At 43.2% G+C, this 23,033-nt stretch overlaps 1 protein-coding gene across 6 annotated transcripts in view; it reads right to left on the bottom strand.

Moving 5' to 3' along the window:
• The window catches only part of CARMIL1 (capping protein regulator and myosin 1 linker 1), a 435,866-nt gene that overhangs the window by 307,212 nt on the left and 105,621 nt on the right, over positions 1–23,033 (bottom strand). For 4 of the 6 annotated variants that reach the window (XM_029242717.1, XM_029242718.1, XM_029242719.1 and 1 more), the window contains exon 2: positions 8,023–8,120. In XM_029242717.1, the coding sequence (XP_029098550.1) occupies positions 8,023–8,120 (98 nt within the window). Of the gene's footprint in view, positions 1–8,022; positions 8,121–12,183; positions 12,627–23,033 lie in introns of those variants that run through there. The other 2 variants (XM_029242720.1, XM_029242721.1) reach the window with 2 other exon arrangements.

Raw genomic sequence — 23,033 nt, 5'->3', positions numbered from 1 at the left:
AGAACAGATTCTGTGATGCCACACACTGCATTCCCCCCTTCAAGTGGCACAATCCACAAAAGCCCATTAAAGACTCTGAGAAAGTCTGTTTAATTCAGTTTTAACAGTGTTTGCCAAACATCTGTAATCCCACAACACCTACAGCTTAAAAGGCTCACTGGTAAAGTAGGATGGGTCCAAAGCAAGGCGATCAGAACAGCGAAAAGTCTGAAAGCAATGTCCTCCAAGGATTAAGATTTGTAGGAAGTGAGCATATTTCGCCTGAGGACTAAAAGACCAAGGAAAAACATAACTGTCTTCAAATACCTGACCTGCACTCATGTAGGAGGGAGCAAAATTGTCCTATGATGTTCCAGTAGCCTACGTTACAGTGAATTCAGAGAAGTTAACTGAGAAGCAGGTTCCAGCCTGAACTAAGAAAGGGCTTTCTGGGATTCTTGCTTTTCCCATCACCAGAAACACTAAAGCAGAAAGTGGATACTCAGCTATCAGGGATGCTACAGAAGCAACTTCTCATAGGCTAGAGTGCATGGTTAGATGGCTACCAAGAGTCCTCCAGCCTCAAGATCTTCTGGGCAGCAATCAAGAGGGGCCAGGTCTGAAGAAACTTCCCCAGAGTCAGCTTAAGCCAATCTGTCCACACCAGATCGTGTCTGGAGGACACGCCTACTCATCCCAGTCGATGCCCGTAAATGTCTCCTGAAACCCCAAAGCCCAGGGATCAGCAGGAATGGACACACCTGCCTCCTCAGTGGGAACTCAGCACATTCATCCCAAACCCTTGCCACAGGCTGGAGATGCTCTAAGCACAGTTCAGGGCATTTGTACAGCCCTGCTTCTACTTCTAAGAGGACTTGCTGTGCACCCAGTGTGTCTAAAAAGACAAAGATACCTGCTGGCCAAGGTTCATCGAGAGATAATGTTTTCAAAAAAGAAAAATTCTCTCCCAAACAACCAAGATGAAGGAAAGGACCCAATGGGTGAAAGTGAACAGACTTTTATGTAAACACACACACACACCCCACCTCAAGCATCCTTCTTTCCTCCCTTTATTGTACCCCTCTTTTCTCAAAGAGTTGGGGAAAGTGAGAGTGAGTGAGTGAGAGAGAGAGAGAGAGAGAGAGTAATAGGGCACAGGAAGAGTTAGACAACAATAGGCCCCATATATACCAATCCAATCCTTGTATTCTGTTCAAAGACAACAAGCTTTTTAGAAAGGGGGAGAGTTCTATCCTTCATCAGATTTTAGTTGCATTTTCAATCTACTTTAACAAAAGATATTAACAGCATTTCTAATGAAATGAAACATAAAGGTGTTACAGTAACCTTTCACTAAAGCCTTTCTGTTTTGTTTTCTCTGTACCTATTTTACGACTATGAAAAATGAGTTCTTCCAATTCATGGCATATTCTAGTTAGATTTCCCAGGTCCTCCTTGTCCAAAATGCCCCCTTCCCAGGGTGCCTAAATCCCAGAGGCTGGAAAGGACTATCTTTTTAAGAACAATGAAAAGTTACACCAAGGCTGGTGTATGTTCAACAGCTTCTTGCCCAAGGTCATTTGACTCACCTAACCCAACTACAGAAGAAACTGGGGCAGATGAGAAAGTAGAATGTAAATGCAGCTCAGGTAACAAGTTCAAGTTGGCCAGAACTGTCTCCTGGAAACATGTGCCCAGAGCCATAGCCTGCCTCCAACCCCTACCCAGAGGTCAGCGGGAGCTGACTCCAGTTCTGAGTTGGGGAAAATTCTGAAGTACTCAAATACGGATTATTTTATTTTGAGTTTCCCAGAACTTTTGCCAGGACCCTTGGCAACAATGTGTGCTCTCTAATACCTACTCCTGAAGATTGTTTCAATGTTGTTGCTGTTTTCTAAAGCTCAATTTTCTAGTCATGTAACTTCACCCAGGTGCTTTGAAAATTACCTATGCACTGAATTGTAAGTGATCCTTAAAAGTTGAGGCTCCTAAAGTTCCACAAAGAGAACTGTTCAAATTACCCAACAACTGGTACAAGCCTCCTGCAGAGGGAAGTAAACCCGGAGGCCTAGAACAACGATTTTCCAATAGCATTCTTCAGAAGCCACTGCAATCTACAAACATCTGATGTGGATTTCATTCTTACTTCTATTTTAACTGCTGGGACAAAACACAAACACATGATTTGATGTTACACCAAACTTAACTTATTGGAGATAACAATGAGGTAAGCTTCGCTGTCAGGATACCCCACTTTTGCGCAGAGCTCAGGATAAAGTGTCTCCTGACATCTCTATTTCCTTGGAAAGCATCCCGAGATTGCAAAAGTAGCTATTTTAAAAACTGTGACATTTGTACTACCTAAAGGGTAAATAGGGAGTCTCTCTATACTAAGGAGCCAAAACAAAATCCAATCTCCCCTCTATTTCTAAGTTATGTTCATCAAAACAGCCTCACACAAATCACTGATTGGGTTTATACTAATATTTTGGATTTTAACTATAAATTTGCAAAACACACTTACACTCCTAAAATAGCACTATTTTATTGGTCCCATGGAAAATTATGTTTTAAAAGGGTACAACTGATTTAAAAAAAAAAAAGTCTAGAAACCATCGGCTAAGGTTGATGTCACCTGAAAGTAGATGCAAAACGTAATTTCCAGAGTGAATATTTGTCTGAGAAGTGACTATACCGTGGGTCGTGCTGCTGAATCAAGTTAGGTATTAGAGACAGGGGAATTAGGAAAATATTAAACAGACTAGCCACAAAAAATGAGCATGGCCTCGTGTAAAAGAACAACGCTTTCCGTATCAGAGACTGAGGTTTAAACTAATTCCTGATTATGTGGGCCAGATGCTTACAAAACTTTTAGGTGAGAGATATTCCCTTTTTAATGCATTTTTAAAAAATAAACAGGAGTAGAGTTTATATTTTAATGAAAGACAGCACTGCCACCAAAATATTTTAAGGATACATGTTACCCCAAATAACGTCCTTTTACTTTTCCTCGTCTTAAAGTTAACTTAGTTATTCCAATCAAGCTGAATTCAGATGCTCAAAAGTTATAAATAAACAGCCAAACAAGAGAAAATACATTAAAGAGATTCAGGTTAACTTTTCAAAAGAAAATAAATGAAGGATGGATCAAGTGTTTTCAAGGGAACAGGTGAACAAACTGACATGGTTACATTTACATGCCATTCCTCGACATGCTCAGTCTAATAAGAAAGAGAGTCCTGCTTCTGCCCCATTTTAAGAGGGATGTGGAAGAACAAAGGGTTGGCAAAGATGATTGAACCCAAATTCCAAAGTGAAACAGGAAAAACAAAGCTGAGACCAGGAACAGATCTACACAATTCAGAGGCACTGTTCTGGAGAGAGAGACACATTCCTCTCCCGCAGACAAGCAACAGCAGAAGCGTGGGTGGCGGACCTTGCTTTCCCCTGACAACATTTTTCTTTCAACCATTAGTCCTCAAAAAAAAGGCCAGGCAATACCAAACTGCCTGGATCACACATGCATTGCTGGTAGGAGTACACAATGATTCAGCCATTCTGGAAAATGGAAAATGACGGCTTCTAAAAAAAAAAAAAAGGCAATTCCTATACAAACCCACAATTATACTCTTTGGCGTTTCAAAGGGAGAAATGGAGACTTATTTTCACACCAAAATCTATAAACGGGCTTCCCTGGTGGCGCAGTGGTTGAGAGTCCGCCTGCCGATGCAGGGGACACGGCTTCGTGGCCCGGTCCTGGAAGATCCCACATGCCGCGGAGCGGCTGGGCCCGTGAGCCATGGCCGCTGAGCCTGCGCGTCCGGAGCCTGTGCTCCGCAACGGGAGAGGCCACAGCGGTGAGAGGCCAGCGTACCGCAAAAAAAAAAAAAAAGTCCAGGTACTACAAAACTTGGGTGGAGATTCAAGTCGCAAATGGGAGGAAGGACTGAGAGTCTAGGGAACACAGAATCTCTTCCTGATGACATCCCCTAAAGACAACAGAGAAAGGCCGTACAGCAAAGGATGACATGGTGCCAGTGTGTGGCTTGCGGCAGACCTGCCCACCACTTAGATATAAAGTACAGGCCATGGACTTCCCTGGTGGTCCGGTGGTTAAGACTCCGTGCTCCCACTGCAGGAAGCACGGGTTCGATCCCTGGTTGGGGAACTAAGATCCCACATGCCGAGCAGCACGGCCAAAAAAAAAAAGTCCCCAAAACGTACAGGCCAAAGAACTGTCCGCCAGGAGGACACTCCAGTGACAGAGAGCCTGTTCTAGCCTGTTCCATGTTCCCTTTAACTGTTCCCAAAGGCACCAGCTTGGACCTGTTCCATCCCAGTTTCCCAAACTATGGTCAGTAGGGTCTCTGGCCATAGAAGTTTGAGAAAGACAGTATACTTCCGCTCATTCTGAGAAATCTACTACGCACAAAGGTGTACTAAAGGCTCTGAATCAAAGCCATGCAGTAAAGACGCTGGTTTATCTTTGTTTACCACTTGACTGTCAAACTTGTTTTTCCCCCGAACATCGATTTCTGACTTCACTAGACCAGCGCGTACCTTAGGAAGTTGGGATCTCATCAGTTGCACTCCATCCAGCTTAAAAGGTACCATAAACTATAAGTAGTTATTGGCCTTAGAGTGAACTAAGCTCAATCCCTCAATAAAGGCAGTGAATACTTGGGCATGGAAAGAATAGGCATTTTCTGTGCCACTGAAAAAACAGAATGCACAACCCTTCGGTTCCTTCTGCTTTATCATTTGTTGGGTGTTCGTCATGTGCTAGGCATGGTGCTAAGCAGTGTTAAGATACAGCCCAGTTAATCTACAAAGAAACCATGTACAAATAGAAGGTCTGTTTCATTAGAGAAAGGAATTGAGGCTGAACAACGTTATAAAGTGGCTAGGCTGCAGTGTGAACTGGGCATGACTCAAGGTCCAAGGCCTTAACCGCTGAGTCCTACTGCCTCCCCAAAAGAGGGGAGGATAAAGTTCATGTGATGGTCATTAGAAACAGGTGGTGGGAAGAGACCTGTTTAACCAGTCCCAACTTTCACCTGATCCCAATTGCAAGAAAAAGAATCAGCTTTAAGCCCAGCCATTCTCTACCCCGTACCCCTTGCTCCAGCTGTACTTAGTATTTGCCTCTAACATGCTAAGCTCTCTCAGGCTTCCAGGCATATTCTGTTTCCTTTGTCTATAACATGTCTCTGCGCTCTTCCCTTAGTAACTCTTATTCATCCATTGGGTGTCAGTTTACCTTTGCCTTCTTTCTGGAAGTCTTCCCTGACCCTCAGGCCTGAGTCAGGGATTCCTCCCATGTGCCCCCAATCATCTTGCTCATAGCACACCTCAAAGCTCTGCCTCTAGAGATGTTTACCTCCCAACTCGACTCTGAGCTCTGAATCCCATGAAGTCAGAATCTATGTCCATCTTGTACATCTGGTACAGGGGAGAGTCTCAACAAGTGTGGAACCAAGCAATGTACAATGTTATCAATCAATCAGTCAAATCCACACAAGGGAGCACTAATCCTTCTAAAGTCCAAATCTTCCTGAAAGTTTGCAACCACTGAACAAGCCAAAGGATATTTTCTTTCTATTTTGAGCATAATGGGGAAGTGGACAGGCTCTGAGTGAGACAGATCTGGGTTCATTCAACTCCCGGCTCTGTCGTTCATTAGCTGGATGACCTGAAACAAGTTCCTTTAGCCTCTCCAAATCTCAGTTTCCGCAAATACAGACGTAAATAGTGCCTACCTCAGAGGGCTGCTGCTGGAGCGAATATGGCAATGCATAATCAAGTGTCCAACAGAGCCTGCTGAATAAACATTAGCTCTTATGACCATGAGAAGGAAGATGAACATAAACCCTCTACAAAAGATAAGCTAGAAATAGCATAAAGTCTCAAAGTGTGAAAAGAAGGAACCAAGTCCTATATAACACACTCCCAGCTTTATAAGGAAGGATACTAAGAGCACGCGGGGCAGGGGGGATGGGGGGGCACTTGGGGAAAAGGAACAAGAAATAAAAATCAGAACAGAAATACTGATTTAAGCCAATTCAGGTATACCCTATTTTACTGAACTGACAGCCAAAAGAAAGTCAGAAATGCAAATTATAAGGAAATTCCCAATGTTTTAAGTAAATGAATTTCTCTGAATTCAGAAACTCCAAAATCAAAGACTTAAAAAGGTTAATTCATAGACCATCCTGCTCAAACCTGAAGCTTGTCAAACCTTGAATATTTCTATTAACAATTCCTGCCCCTGCAAGTAGGGAACAGGCAAGACAAGTTTACCCCAAGCCACTTAGAAACTGCTCAGATTCCAGATTTGGGGAGATAAATGCTTAAATTCAAATACATTTGTAATTTGGTTACAACCTTAATCAACTCCAGCGGACGTTAAGAGCCCCCACCCCCCACCCCCGACAACATGTTAACAGGAAGTACCAATCATAACTATTCTTTAATGGTGCCAACTTTATTACACTGGACATGTAAATTTGTCTTTGCAGTTTTAACTTTGCAAATTTTACTCATGGCATGGGTTTATGAATACTACTTTGATGAATAGTGTCCATACCAAATAACACCACATACCATGTTAGACTGTTGCAGGAAACCTACTTGATATTTAAATTGTATAAAGGTGAATCCATCCTGTGAAGATTTACTGTAAACGTATAAGACAACAAATGGCAGAAACAAAATTTCTTCTCTGCACTACCACTGCCAAAATATACCTCTATCCTATGGCTGAACGACGATAAGTAAAACATACTTCAAGGAAATTTACTCTTTATTAAAACTAAATAAAGCAGAATGATGACCCCAATCATTTCTGCTATTGATAACCTTAATGATGCAGTCTGTGTGAACACATTTCATCGCAGGGCAAAAGTCACTCAATCAAGTTTTTCCACTTCAATTTCTCTGCCATCCTGATTTGTACACAGAGAGATAGAAGTCATCCATCAATAGCACAATCCTTCCATCCACAGGGGAAGGCAGTCAGATATTTTAAAAGATTCTCAAGAGAGATGGTATCAGAAAGATACTTCAAACTCTGTGGCAACTTCAACTGAAGAAACAGAATATTAAAAATATTCTCTTTTAATGACATATGCTTGGGATTTATTTTAAAATACTCCAGAAGTGTGAGGCAGGGGAAACGGTGATGAGATAAAACAATATTGTCAAAATGCTGAAAACTGTTGAAGCTGGATGAAAGGTATACAAAGTTCAATATACTGTTCTCTACTTTTGCATATGTTTAAAATTTTCTAATGGTAAAAAGATGAAACCGAATATTTTCTCCAACAAAAACACAAACAGCGTGTATTTACCTAAGCTTAAATTAAGGTTTGCCACAGTTTCAACACAGAAACCACTAAAACACCACAAAAGGCTTTTCACCTCTCTAAAGGTACAACTCAGGCACTGACAACTCCCTAGCAATCCTGTGCTCAACAAGGGCCAGTCCCTCAGCCCCCCAGCAACTCTTCTCACAAGCTAGAGGGAGAAGCCTGCATTTCCCTCCCAAACACCAAAACCAATTTAAAAAGACAAATGTTTTCTTCGCCTTCTCAGACCGTTACCCAGAGATGGCTGCCGATATAACATTTGAGAAAATTTAATAATTATACTGACATAGGAGGAGTTTAAAAATTTCATCTCAAGTCCTCACAAATAAAATCAGATAATCAGCCACAGCAAAGATAATAAGCAAGCTCCCTTTAACATCCAACTTTGAATAACTTGAAAACGGTCTCTAGGAGATGACCTAGATGTGGGTGACTTTTTACAACATTAAGAAAGACAATTTTTAAAAACTTCAGTCTCTAAAATTTAAATTAACCCTACTTTTAACTTTCAGTGGACAAATATTCCAACTAACCTAGGACAAAATGGGCATCAGAATTTCGAACAAAATATAAAACACAGAACCAGTGCTGCATGAAAATTAGGCAATCAAAACAATAGAGGGGAAAAACATTTTTACTTCCCAACTTTTTTTTTAAGAAAAACATTAATACTTACCAGCACTTTGTTTTCAACTTTGTCTCCCTTCACTTCCAACTTTACTTTCTTCTTCAATGCAATCTTTATCTTTCTGCCAATAACATCCTTTATGCTTTCTGAAAGAAAGGAATAATTTTGTTATATTCTTTTATTAATAAGAGAAAAGCATTGGGGAGGACAGCATTTGAAGGAGCATTTTTGGTTGTTTTTATTTTTTATTGTCTTTTTTTTTCTTTTTTTTTTGTTTGTTTGTTTGTTGTTGTTGCTTGTTTTAACAAGCCTGATAGTTGCTGGTCACCAAGTATTTGATGAACGCCTACTTTGTGCCTTGGACCGTGTGCTCAGATGCTGAGGCAAATATAAAAGCATATGATATAATACCAGTCCATGCAAGGCATGATATAATCTTGCTGGGCAAAGAGGATAAGCACACACAAAGAAAAAAAAAAAGAAGCAAGGTCAGGCAGTAGCACAGAGCACTATATTGCAGGCACTATATTGCAGGCAGGCAGACCATAAGCACAACAGGAATTTATAAAATCCCTTGGCTGGTTACCTCTGGCCCCCAGCAGACTCTGTGTTCATGACAGTGCCATATACGTATTATCATTTTCCAGGAGTGCCTTGACATGAAGGTTGGGAAATATGGCAAAGAACCAGAACCGGCCCAAACAATTCAGTCAGGGCGCTCCTGGCCATCTGTCCTTTCAAAATCTTCATACCACCGCATCCCTGAAGAGTGGTCAAAGGCAGAATTGAGAGAAAAGGGGAAACTTGAAAAGTTGGATGGTAGCGGGAAGGCCCTTCTGGGACTCCCGTGAGGACCCCAAACTGAACAGGTCCCAAATCAAAGTCACTATTTTCCCTGCTCCTCCTCTGGCCCTTAATGAAGCTAGAAATCTTGTTTATCTCCAACTCCATTCTCTCAGGGAGCCAGTCACCTCCTCTCCTAGGCCCACCTCCTAACAGCTCCTGACCCGTGGACTTGATCCTGCATTCAGGGCCTCAGAATCTCTCACCGAGACTAAGCCTACCACCTCCAACCTATCAGCCCCCTGTACCACACCTCCCCCAGAACTAAAGCGACCCTTCCAAAGCCACAGATCTGATCGTGTCCCTCTTGCTCTATGAGTCACAGTCATTTTTGGATGAACCCAAACCTTGCAGCAGGCCACTCAAGGCCTTTCACACTTTTCCAGCTTAACTTCTCAGCACACACCCACCTATCTCTATCCTCTCCATCCTTTACACCCCTAGGATCCTGTATATATTATTCTCTTTCCTGGGATGCACTTTCCTTATTCTCCTGCTGGTTAGATTCTACCTTCCTTCAAAACATAGCAAACTCCTTTATACCCCCACCACTCTGAATTGTGTATTATAATCATTTTGGGTCATTCATATATTCAACAAATATACCTAGTGTGCCAACTACTCTACTAGATGCCGGGCTAGAGATGACCCCTGCCTTCCACAAGTGCTTACCATCTAGTGGATGACTGTAAGCCACTAGATGGACTGATGTCACTCGATGAATCTGCGCTCACTACCATGAGATCATGGACAAGATACACGAAGGTTTCAGGGAGGAGGGGACCCTTGAGCTGAAGCTTGAAGGAGTAGGAAATAGACCACTGGTTTCCAAAGCACAGTGTACAATACAATCCATTGGGGTGCAGGAAGAAAACAGAATTTCTACTTCTATTTGCAATGTGTTTCAGTTTATGTTTTAGATTACACACACTAAATGAAGTATGCATGCAGCTTAACAAATAAATATAGGCTTATTAAGGGGTGATCAAAATATTCTTATTGGAAACCCACCACAAAGAGTTTAGAGCCACTCAGATAAGAAGAGTGAAGGAGGGGAGGATAGGGCAGTGCCAGCAAAGAGAAGGGCATGGGAACAAGAAAAAGTACAGTTTGTCCAGGGAACAGCAATGAGGTGGAATGTTGGCCGGGGTGTGGGGGATAGGTCGGGGAGCTCATTACACAGGGAGTTCTCTAAGCAGCTCCTATCTTATCAGAACGCAAAACGGGTACAGGCTACTCGTCCCTCCCCTAAAAAGAACTGTGGGAAATGAGCATCTGAAAGTGATTTAAGAATATATACACAAAGAAAAAGATGGGAAAGTTATATACCCATAGGTCAAAAGTAGCTATCTTGGAGTGGTAACATGGGTGACATATATTCTCATTCTTCTCTGCATTTAAATTTTTTAAATAAAAAGCCTGTATTACTTTAATAATCAGAAAGATACACAACACATTTTTTAAATGCCTTGGGGGATTAGCTTCAGGGACTATATTGAAGTTTTCACATGGTTGCCATTTTGAACTGATGGGAGCAGAACTCCTGCAAGCACTTGAAATTAGAGACTAAAGCAGATGCAGGAATTTCCCCCAGCCCAGGCCAATTAGACCATTTAAAGGCCCAGAAAAATCATATTGGGCCTATCACAGAAACATTTGTCCTTTGTTTGAAAGATATGTGAGATGGGCAGGACTCGATAAACATAAAAATTCCATTTCTAGATAAGGGTTAAATTCAACTTTTAAAATATACCAAAGGATTTATTTTGAGGACCGTCAATATAAACCAGGTACCTGATTTCCATCCTATCCTTCATCGTCCTTTTTCCTGGGTAATTACCTAAACTTTTCACCACCAGGCTCAAGGACAACTAATTAAAAACTCTGCCACCTTCTTTAGTTATCCTTATCTCCTGGCCAGTGAGGCAAACCCTCCCCTAAATTCTCTTTCTCAGGACTTCTGGAGGCATCTTCAGAGGTTCTGGGTGTTTGTTTCCTTCCTGGAAGGGTGTTGGAAAGATCTCAGCCTCCCAGAACTGGATGGACCACTCACTCCCAGTGGACTCTACAGGGTTGGGGAGAGAAGGGGCATGATTCGGGGGGAAGGGGGGGTAGACTTAATACCCTAAATTTGGTAGTTAGGTTTATTTTAATTCAACAAAAGCAGAAGCTTCTATCTTCCATACAAGCCTAGCAACAGCTTCTTTACATCTAGTTTCACCTGCTAACAGTCACTAATGGAAGATCACACACAAACTCCTCCAAAGTATTACTGCTAGAAGGTGAAACAGAGGGGCAAATTCCTCAGATGCAAATGAATGGGCGGTTAGAACTCTTGTCAGCACCGATTAAACGTCTTTCTGAGCTGTAGGCTGTGTGCCAAGGATGGGACAGTAAGGAATACAGGTCACTGGGGCTCAAAACACACACGCACACAAAAACACATACCTTGTTACAATACAACATGCTACACACACACACACGCTTAAACGCTTGGTTTTCCGAACACTCTTCCCCCCAAACCTCATTTGAGCTCTGCCATTTTAACCATCCACTTAATTAAGTTAAACCCCAAGACAAAATATTCACCACTCCCCCAAAAAAAACCCTCAAGGGACTCAAACAATGGGTCACCTTGCATAGGGTACCACACACAGGTTCCCTAAGAGATCCGGGATGGGGAGAATCGGTAGGTTAATCATTACTGAAATAAGGTTTTTATCATTAACCCTCAATTTCCTGGCCCGAGTTTGCGTCAGTCCTGTAACCCTTTCGCTCCCAGTTCGCTAGGCGAAGCCACGCCTTGCTAGGCTCAGTCATTATACCGGACTAGCGCCCCCCCACCCTCAAGTCTGTACGTCACAGGGGCACCTCCCGCCGGTTATTTCCTGGGGACAGGGTGGTCCTGGCACGTGCCTGGCACTGTGCGCTCGCCAGCCGTCCCGGTGCTGGGCTTTCCCGGACTTCCCGAGTTGAGGACACTGGGCTGGGCACTGTAAAGGATTCTCCTCGCTTCCAGAACTCCCCAGACCCTGGCAGACCGCCCCCTTCCTCCGCCAACCTGGACCCCCGGTCGCGGCGGAAGGAGGCGCCTGGGGGGTGTCCCAGCGGCGCAGCAGAGTGCGCTCCCGGGTCTCCCGATTCCTCCCCGCGCCGGCCCTCTCGGGACTCGGCTTTGCAAGCGGTCAGATGGGAACAAACTTCCCGGCGCCCCCCAGCGACCCTGCCCGACACCACTCCGACCCCAGGGGCGCCGGGACTTCGCGGGACGCACGGGAGGGCAGAGGTGGGAAGGGCGGTGGAGGTGAGGGGGAGGTAAGGGGGACGCAGAGGCAGAAGGAAAATCAACCACCGCGCGACTCTTACCTATCAATTCCCTGGGCACCTCGGAGCTCTCCTCGGTCATGGTGGCCTTCTAGGTGCGGGGGTGCTGCAGGTCCAACTCTGATTTACAGCTCCCCACCCTACCCTGAACCCCTCAATTTCTTAGAGGCAGATGCAGCTTGCAAATGGGAATAGGCAGGAAAGCGGGGGCGGAGATAGAATATTGCCGCGCCCCCCGCCCCACCAAAAAAAAAAAAAAGAGTTGCAAATCCGAGGTGGGTTTGCGGCTGCTGCTACATGACGCCTCCTTGCAGTTCCTGGCGGCGGAACGGAGACCCGGCAAGATTGGGAGCGGGCGCGGGGCGGCTGCGGCTCGCGGCTTGCGGCTCCCGGCGGCGCTACTCCGGCTACTGGCAACTCCCGCCGGGTTCCGGCGTCGCACCTACGGCCCTAGGTGAAGGCGGAAGGCGTGGGGAGAGGCGGGGAGAGCGGCGTGGGGCGGGGGACTAGGGTTTCCTCGCGCTCCTGCCGGGCTTCATCGGGGCGGGGGCAGCTTCGGCGCTCCTCCTCCTGCTTTTCCTCCTCCTCCTCCTCCTCCTCCTCCTCCTCCTCCCCTCCTCCAGCGTTTCCTCCTCACCTCGCGAGACCCGGCCTCCCGCGCCCAGGCTCACGTTCCCCGGCGTGGGGCGCCCAGCCCGGAGGCACGCGGCGCGGGGCTGCGGCGGGCACGGTGCCCCTCCTCGCAGCCTCCCTCCCGAACCGCCGAAGCCCTGCGTCTGGAGAGGGGGCGAGAGAGCCCGGGAGCCATCTGCTGGCTGCTGGGGAGGACAGCCGGGTGGGCCTCGGCAGCCCGATTCCCCGTCCCCACCTCCCGGCGGGCCGAGGGCGCCAGGGGATGGGAGGCTGCAGGCTCGCGCAGATTCCGCAGACCAGTCTGCACGGAAACCGGGTCTGTCTGGGAGACCCTCTGCGCTCTTTCCTTTTTCAACCCTCTCTGTGACTGCTGACGTTTCCTTAGCGTTATTAATTTTCCATTTCTGGGGAGCAGGAGCTAGACGAAACCTGTAAACACTAACCATATGGTAAAAAAAACACTTTTTTGTACGCTCAGCGGGCGTGCCGCCGCCGCCGTTTCCAATCTCAGACACTCGAAGTGGGAGAGCGCCCGGAAAATGCCTTTCACCCGCTGCGGAACCTCCTTTAACCCCAGGGCATATTCGGGCAGCTGAGCGTAATTCACAAAGGCCAGAATAAGCCTGCTGATAGGTCTGACTGACCTGGCCCAACTCCCTCCGACTTTCCCTGGGCTCCACCCCCGAAGAGACAACTTCTGGGCAGCTTCTCGCCTCTACTGCTGCATCAGTACCTGGCGGCTGGGAATGCCTGTCGAATCAGGTTCTGTTTCTAAAGGACGGAAGGAGGGGAGGGAGGAAAGGAAAGGGAATCCTACGCGTTGATAGTCTAGTTTTAAACACTGCCGTCGGCCTTGGATCCCCAAGAATCATCTTCAGTCTCTCCACCAGGCGTTACCGTTAAGGCATTTACCAATCTGGCCCCTTCGCACTCTTACAACCTGACTCTCCAAAACTATTTGCTATTTGCTTTTCCCTTCCTTTTAAGGGTATCTGATTCTTACCTATGCTTTCAATTCCAGCCCAATGTGTACCTTCTTTGTGAAGATTTTCCAGGGTTTTTCAGATCACTGTGATCCCTCTATTCAAAACCGCTAGAATATATTGCCTGAAACACTATTTTCCAAGCCCAACCACACAGTGCCTTGTTTCATTACGTGTGTATTTGTATAGTTTTACTACTTTTGCTTTGTTCCCTGAGTTTGTGTCTGCCCAACTAGACTGTGGGCGATTTAAGGGCGACAGTTTATCTCAGACTTTTGAACCTCTTCAGCAGATTTGTGCAAAATAGGTGTTCCGTAAACATTTGTTAACTTATTGGTTTTAGAGCTTTGGACCTCAGACTCCCTACTGTTTCTCAAATGTTGGCGATTTTTTGAAGAGAGACCTGTCCTTTACGCATTAAATATCTTTTTATGCAATAAATGGAAACTAACATCTCAAAACCATCTTCCATTCAACTGTGTGTGTTAAAGAGGATTTTTCTGGCACTTACCAATGAAGTTTCAGAAATTGCCCTGAAGGTTCCACACCATGTGGTAACTCGTGAAAATAAAGACAAAACTTTTTTTCCCCCTTGGCCTGGGGTGGTCAGAAGAATAAAGAACAGGCTGTATGGCATTCCTGTAATTCAGTGCTCCCTGGTGCCTTTTAAAGGAAGCTGGGGTTTCAATGAAGAATCAAGTTTTTTACTGGAGCAGGATCCTGATTGACTCCTACACCTCTGAAGGCATGGATTCAAATGAATCTCCTATATTAATGCTCAAAAATCACTGATTTTGGAAATGAAAATCATTTCCTTCTTGGGAGCAAAACTCAAGTATGTTTCAGAATAGCAAGCAGAGAACTCAAAGGAGCACTGTTTATAACACTGTAAAACCCAACAAGTGGTAAATGTCCCCAGCACAGGACAACCGAGGAGTCAGCTTAGAGAATGCATTTTGAATTCTGAAATGTGCGCTTGTTGACTGGAATCTGCCCACCCCCTCCAATGCTGCAGTCTTTCCTCAGCATCTCTGCCCTCCAACTTCCATGCTTTTAAGTTTACCCCTGCCATTGTGCTCTTGATTAAGACAGTGATTAAACCACTACCTGAAACTAATTGCCACTATAAATGTGATTACCTACAGCTTCATCTAACATGTATATATGTGGCTTTAAGTCTTATAACTAGCACTGATGAACTGAAACCTATTAGTCAGAAAGGAAGAGAAAACCAGCTTTTCAGGGAATATCTACTGCACCTGAACTTTTAAAATGTTAAACACAATCGCAACAAATTTAACACATACCCGGAAACAAAATTATTTTGGAAAACTATACATGGACTTTTATTTTTAGTTCCAAGGTATACATTCATATCTCTATTGTATATTTTGTAGTGCATTATGGTGAGAAAATGTGCTCTGAATTTAAAAATCTGCTGAAAATACTTAATGTCTATAATGGTCTAACATACTCTCATTAGAACCATATCATATAGCGACTTCCCTGGTGGTGCACTGGATAGGAGTCTGCAGTCCCAATGCAGGGGGCCTGGGTCTGATCTCTGGTCAGGGAACTAGATCCCACATGCATGCTGCAACTAAGACCCAGTGCAAACAAATAAAAATTATTTTAAGAAAGAACCATATCGTATAATGATTAAACCCATGGAGACAAAATAAAAATTAAGAAATCAGCAAGCTAACAACAGTAAAAAAAAAAAACTCCACTATTTACCCAAATCCATTTCTGATCTTGCCTACTGCCTTAAGAACTGGTTTTAAAACTGGAAGATATTCAGTTATGTGGGAACCAATGACATTTCCACTCCCCAAGTAGTGACTTGCAGACTAACTTCCCACCCTTAGCAACTACTGTCGGTCTGGGGTCTGCTTAATGAGGTGTGTGTTTCTCAACTGGGTTAATTAGACCTTTCAGGGAAAGTACACAATGAAATACTAAGCTTATAAACACCTCTAGGAAAAACTTAGTTTATCTCTGATTAGAAGACAGTGAGAGGTAAATGTCTATTGGACAATATGCCTTTAAAGTATTTACAAGTGATATTATATTAGATTTGCTTGAAAAATAATCCATGGAAGAGGGGGGTGTTTGTGGAGTGGGGTGGGGGACTGAGTAGGGATACACATGAAACAAGAGGGGCCCTGTACTGATTTTTGTTGTAGCTGGATAATGGGGTACATGGGAATTCATTGCTCTCACGTTTAAGTGTGTTTGAAATTTTCAGTCATCATCATAATCAGAGCAAATCCTCAACAGATATGACCGAGAGACGAGGAAAGTCAATTCAGTCATTAATGCAGAAAATATCTATTTGAGTGTGCCGTTATCAGAGCTCATAGTACAATTGTTTCCCATATTCAGAACTCTTGAACAGAGCACTTCAACAGATGCGATAGTGCTGTGATTCAAAGAAGCAATTGTGGGCTTCCCTGGTGGCGCAGTGGTTGAGAGTCCGCCTGCCAATGCAGGGGACACGGGTTCGTGCCCCTGTCCAGGAAGATCCCACATGCCGCAGAGCGGCTGGGCCTGTGAGCCACGGCCGCTAAACCTGCGTGTCTGGAGCCTGTGCTCTGCAACGGGAGAGGCCACAATAGTGAGAGGCCTGAGAGGCCTGCGTACCGCAAAAAAAAAAAAAAAAAAAAAGCAATTGTTTTCATTTTAATGATAATGAAATCAGAATGCATTTCATAATTGTAGACAATTGACATCATGCTTCTCATACCCCACCCCCAACACAAATACAAAATCTGCTATCAGATCACTGGTGCATCTAACAACTGATGACCTCTGACAAATAAGGAGATAAGGATTTAGCATATTTGAGTTACCCAGTGACCCCTTAGGTTAAAAGGTGTACTTACTATATCTTTATCACAACTGGGCATAAGTTCAGATTTGTGGGGTAACTTGCTCAAAGTTGCAAGGGTTGAACCTAGATTTGAGATCTCCAGGCCAAAGTTCATTTTACTACGCCACTTCACCAGCCTCTTGGTCTGTGTTCCATGGAAAGTGTAAAGATGGCCAAGGTTGGGCCCCACCCACTCACAAGGAGCTCCACCTCTAGAAGGAAAATTAAGGTGACCTTCGATTGCCCTGCAACTAGTCCAGTGCTGACCACGCAGTAGGTGGTGAGCTAGTTGAATCTAACTGAGCAATTTTAGAAAACAATAAGATAAATGAAAAATGTGCAGGACTTCCCTGGTGGCGCAGTGGTTAAGAATCCACCTGCCAACGTGGGGGACATGGGTTTGATACCTGGTCAGGGAAGATGCCACATGCTGGGGAGCAACTAAGCCCGTGAGCTTCAACTACTGAAGCCCGCACACTCTAGGGCCTGCGTGCAACAAGTGGAGCCACTGCGAGTGATGAGAAGCCTGCCCCCGCTCGCTGCGACTAGAGAAAGCCCACACACAGCAACGAAGACCCAATGCAGCCAAAAAAAAAAAAGAAAAATGTGCTAGTTAGGTGCAAAATGATGTGTTCAGTATATGCTGTAGAAACTCATAGAGGTGGTGGGGAGAGAGCACTGAAAGGAGGAGAGTTGTTTTATAATGTCACTCAACAAATGTGAGGGTAGCACTTACTATTCGCCAGAGGATATAGTGGTGAATGACACAGATGCTTCATGGAACCCTCAAGAAACAGTCTGGGGGGCGGGGGCGGGGAGAGAGAGAGAGAGAGAGAGGCAATTACTATAAGTGCGGATGTGGAGAAAAACAGAATTATGGAAATGAGAGGGTTGGACGGGGAGGAGAGAAAGGGAGTGAAAAATGTTCCTGGTAGCAGGAACAGCATGTGTACAGGCCAGAAGACAAGATAAAAACGTTGAGAAACTGAAATAAATTCAGTGGTTTTTTTGGCTGCGTGGGGTCTTACTTGCGGCAAGTGGGCTCTTCGTTGCGGCGCATGGACTTCTCTCTAGTTGTGGTGCACAGGCTTTGTTGCCCCGGGGCATGTGGAATCTTACTTAGTTCCCTGACCAGAGATGTGAACCCTCATCCCCTGCATTGTAAGGCAGATTCATTTACCACTGGGCCTCCAGGGAAGTCCCAGTTCAGTGGGTTTTAATCAATAGAGATGGAGTAGGAACAGAGGTTAAAAAAAAAAAAAAGGACCGTACCATGCAGGACCTCATGAACCACTAAATGAGCCTGAATTTCCCAAAGAGCAAAGGGTAATTCTTGAGAGATTTTGAGTAAGGCAGTATCACACCAGATTTTCTTGTTTAGAAAGATTACCTAGTTGGAATAATTAAAAAGATTGGAAGGGAGGCAAGAGTATTCGAAGTAGAGAAGTTAGGAGGCTGTTGCAATGGTGAAGCAAAACAAAACCACCATTGTAATCTGAGCCAGGGTGGTGACAGCGGATGGACAGATCTGAGAGCTGCAGGTGCGGTGCGGGAGGGGAGGAGGAGACAGGGAGGCCCAGGGTCTCCCCGTCAGGAGGCAGTGGTTGCTAACCGGAAAAGGGAGCCTGGAGAAGAGCATATGTAGTGAATCAAGATGAGGGCTTCAGGTTTGGTCTGAAGGGGTGGAGGTACTGTGGGACATCCAAGGGAGATGTCCGTTAGGTGAATGGATATGGAAGTCTGAAGTTCAGGAGACATTCTGGTATGTAGACTCAAGATTCATCAACATACAGCATATGAAATGATAGGATTTAGTAGGAAAATCTAGCTTATCTGATGAGATGACAGTGGGGTTTGGGTACATTGTTACTAAAGGCAACGTGCCTCTCGGGAAATGGGTGAGATCTAACAAGGCAAGTATGCAGTATGAGGAGGAAGGGAACTCTGAAGAAGTACAGGCATCCGGACAAAAAAGAGCTGCAGAGGAGACTATAGCCATTATCTCTTGCAGTGTAACAAATTACCCCCAAACTTGGCAGCTTAAATCAACATTTAATATGTTAAAGATTCTGTGGGTCAGGAACCTGGGAGCAGCTTAGGTGGGTGGTTCTAGCTCAAAGTCTCTCATGAGTTGGGATCAGGTTGTCAGGTGGGTCTGTGGTCAATTGAAGGCTCAACTGGGGCTTCCTCTTGTGTGGGCAGGTGTCAGTTCCTTACTGGTTGTTGGCTGAAGCCTCAGTTCCTCAGGACACACAGGGCTGCTTGAGTGTCTTCATGAAGAACAGCTGGTTCCCAGAGTGAGTGATGGGGGGGCGGGGATAGAAAATACAGTGCCTTTTATAACTTTATCTTGGAAATTACATACCATCATTTCTGCTGTATTCTACTGTCACATAGATCAAGGAATCACCCCAGGACAATGAGAGAGATGACACAAGAATGTGAATACCAAGAGGGAGGGAGGGATCATTGGAGGCATCTTGGCAAATGGCTACTATAGAGTCAGTGAAGGACCAACCAGCAGAGAAGTAGTAGGAAACCGGGAAGATAAGATGGTAAGTTGGGAAGATGCGAAAAAATAGTATTTCAAGAAAGGTTTAACAGTGTCATGTTTTGCTAGAAAGTCAAATGTGATACGGTAATGTGTATCTGAATTTAGCAATAAGGGAAGCATTAATTTGTTTTTGTTTTGGGGAGAGATCGATTTTAGTAGAATAATGGGGGAAGAAGATAAATTGCAATGGGTTGAAGAGTGATTAGGAGATGGAAAAGGAGAGGAAAACAGAATGCAGATAACTCCGGAACTGGGGATATGAAGGAGAATAAAGGCAGAGGAGTAACCAGAAGGCTGTATAGGGGACCTTCTATTAAGCAATGAGGATTTAATACTTGCATTTATATAACTTGCTTCTTCCCAATGAGAGCAGAAGAAAAGAAAACACATAGAATCCCTAATGTAAACAGTGGACTTTAGTTAATAATATTGTATCAATATTGGCAATTGTAGCAAATATACCAAACTAAAGTAAGATGTTACAATAGGGGAAACTGTAGAGAGTGAGGGGGTACATGGAAATTCTCTGTACTTTCTATTCAATTTTTCTGTAAATCCAGAACTGCTCTAAAAATAGCTTATTCACTTATATTAAAAATGCATAAAGCCACAAGGACAAAGCAGATAGGAGACAGTAGCAAAGTAGAAAATGTAACATTTTGGAAACTGGGAAGGTCAGTGGAGGAATGGTAACTAACTTAACAGACCAGGGAAAGACAAATTCTAAGCCAGAGGGGAGAAAGCAAATAAAAAGCAAGCTAATTTCTATAGCAGAGCCCAAGAAAAATCTCAGGAACTAGAGACACAAATGATCTCTGAATACAGAAGTGCAGAATGAGAGAACAACAAAAAACAGGAGGATTGGTAGAGTTTAAAAGGAAGAGTTAGACACTCCATAAACTCCCCCCTCTATCTCACGTAGCCAGTCAGCTCTGCACTGCCTTAGACTGGAGGCTTACTCTTAGAAGAGATTGAAACAAAAAGGACATAGTCTTAGAACAGCAGAAGGTAAAAGTGAGACATCACATCATTCAGAAAAGAGGGAAATTTAGAGAAAAATCTACCTCCTAAATATAAAGCCACCACAAATTGTTTCTCTACTTGATTCTTAGAAATCTTAACAGCAGGGTTTATAATCCTGGCATCAGATTCCTCTCCTAGATTACTGACTATCCTTAAAAGAAAAACCTGTAGGATACTGATATGTGTTGATTTGCCAGTGAAAAGACCAGGTCCCCACCTATCACCCTAAACTGAGCCCCGCCAGTTGAGAAGCCCCATCCACTCATGTAGAGCTTCAGATCAGATTTATTAAGCCTCACTGTTAATACAGACATCCAAGGAGCACTGACATTTGAGGAAAGCCTCTATCATGAGAGCCAGAGACCAAAACAAACAAGCCTTAACAAGGATCATAGAAGAGCCTGGGAGCAAAAGAAAACTTAAGAATTCAGAGTAAGGGAACTTTTGCTTGAGGTCATGATGGAATAATAAGGATTGGACATTTCCTTCCTTCAAAAACTAGAAAATAGTACAAAATATAAGGAACTACTGTTTTTCAGACATTGAACATTAGATAGGACAGGACTGTGATCCTTGAAAGAAGGGGAGCAAACGAAGTGAGCGCTACAATTGCCCCAGATTTCTATCTGGAAATAACTGGATGATGGGTGCAAAGAGGGGCACCCTCAACAGAGTCCACTGGGTCAAGGAGATGTAAAGTTTGTAGAGAGAGAAGTGGCTGTATCTTGTGAGGTAGAGTTCCAAGGAGGAGGGAGCTGTACTGAAAATCAAATCAATAAATTTGATACAATTCTAGGTGCACTGATCAAGACAAAAAGATACAAGATACAAATTAGCAATATGAGAAATTAAACAGGAGGCCTCACTACAAACATTAAAAAGATATTAAGAGGATACTAAGAATAATTTAATGCCAATAAATTTGATAATTTAGTTGAAACATACAAAAGACCGAAATTCCCAAAATTGACTCAAGAACAAACAGAAAAATCTGAAGAGCCCCATATCGATTAAAGAAATTTATGTATATATTTTGGCCATGCTGCGTAGCTTGTGGGATCTTATTTCCCCAACCAGAGATTGAACCCGGGCCATGGCAGTGAGAGCACCGAGTCCTAACCACTGGACCACCAGGGAATTCCCTCAAGTAAAGAAATTTGAATTTGAAATTAAAACCTTCCCATAAATAAAAGGAGATAATCACAAAACACCTCAAAAGATGTGCACACACTCTCTCACACACGCACACAAAGACAAAATTCAATACCCATTTATAATAAAAACTCCAAGTAAACTGGAAGAAAAGACAATTTCCTCAACCTGATAACAGGCATCTATAAACAAAAACAAAAACAAAAACCTATACCTAATTATATAGACTAAATGCTTTCCCCCTAAAATCAGGAACAAGATAAGGATATCTACTCTTCTTACTTGTATTTAATATTAGGCTAGAAGTCTTAGCTATTCCAATAGGACAAGCAAAATAAATGAAAGTCATAGTGGTCAGAAAGGAATAAAAAGCTTTGTAGACAACATGATTGTGTTCATAGAAAATCCTAAGCAAATTACAAAAAAAAAGCTATGAGAAATAATAAGTGAGTTTAGCAAGATTGTGAGACACAAGGTCAATATATAATCAATTGTATTTCTGTATGCCAGAAATGAAAAATTAGAAATTGAAATTTTAAAATTATCATTTATGATGGCATAAAAAACATGAGATGTATAAAGATAAATTTAATAAAATGTGTGCAAGACATGTACAATGAAAACTACAAAACATACCTGACAGAAAGTAAAGAAGACCTAAATAATTGGAGAATACAGCAATAACAATGGATTGGAAGATTCAATATGATTAAGGTGTTACTTCTTCTGAAATTGAACTAGAGATGGTAATGCAACCTCAACAATAATCATAACAGTATTTTCTGTAGAAATTGACAAGATGATTCTAAAATTCATATGGAAATTCAAAGAAACTAAGATGACCAAAAAATTTTGAAAAACAAAGTTGTAGAACTTATACTACCTAAATTCAAGACTTAAAGCTATAATAATTAAGATGTGTTATATTGGCATAAAAATACACTTATAGATCAGCGGAACAGAGTAGAAAGTACAGAAATAAGCCCACACGTATTTGATCTATTGGTTTTTGTTTGTTTTTGTTTTTTAATACATTGCCAAGGTAATTCAATGGGAAAGAGCAGTTTCTTTGATGAATGATTCTGGAATAACTGGCTATCCCCATGGAAAACAATGATCAGTGACCTTTATTTTATGCCATAAAAGATAAATTTCTAAATGGATCAAAAACTAAATGTAAAAGTTAAAGCTATACAAACTACTGGAAGACAACACAGAAAATCTTCACGGCTTTGAAGTAGGCAAAAAATTCTTGTATGCTATACATAAAGCACAAGCATAAAAGAAAAAATTGATAAATTGGACTTTATCAAAATTAAAAACTATTGCCCTTTGAATGACACTGTTAAAAAAGTGAGAAGGGAGAACATTTTCTTCCTTTTTTTTTTTTTTGCCATGCCTCGTGGCTGGCGGGATATTAGCTCCCCAACCAGGGATCGAACCCAGGGCCCCAGCAGTGAAAGCACTGAGTCCTAACCACTGGACTGCCAGGGAATTCCCAGGAGAACATTTTCTCAATACATATATATGGCAAAGGATGATATATGGAATATACAAACATTGCTTACAACTCAATAAAAATGGGCAAAACATTTGAACAGCCATTTGCCCAAAGACATATGAAACGAGCATATGAAAAGGATCTGGATACCATTATCATAGAAATGCTAATTAA

Source organism: Monodon monoceros, unplaced genomic scaffold, assembly GCF_005190385.1.
Source record: "Monodon monoceros isolate NGI ecotype Baffin Bay Population unplaced genomic scaffold, NGI_Narwhal_1 Super_Scaffold_3, whole genome shotgun sequence".
Lineage (NCBI taxonomy): Eukaryota > Metazoa > Chordata > Mammalia > Artiodactyla > Monodontidae > Monodon > Monodon monoceros.
The sequence above is the reverse complement of the archived record's forward strand: the minus strand, read 5'-3'. Positions and strand labels throughout refer to the sequence as shown.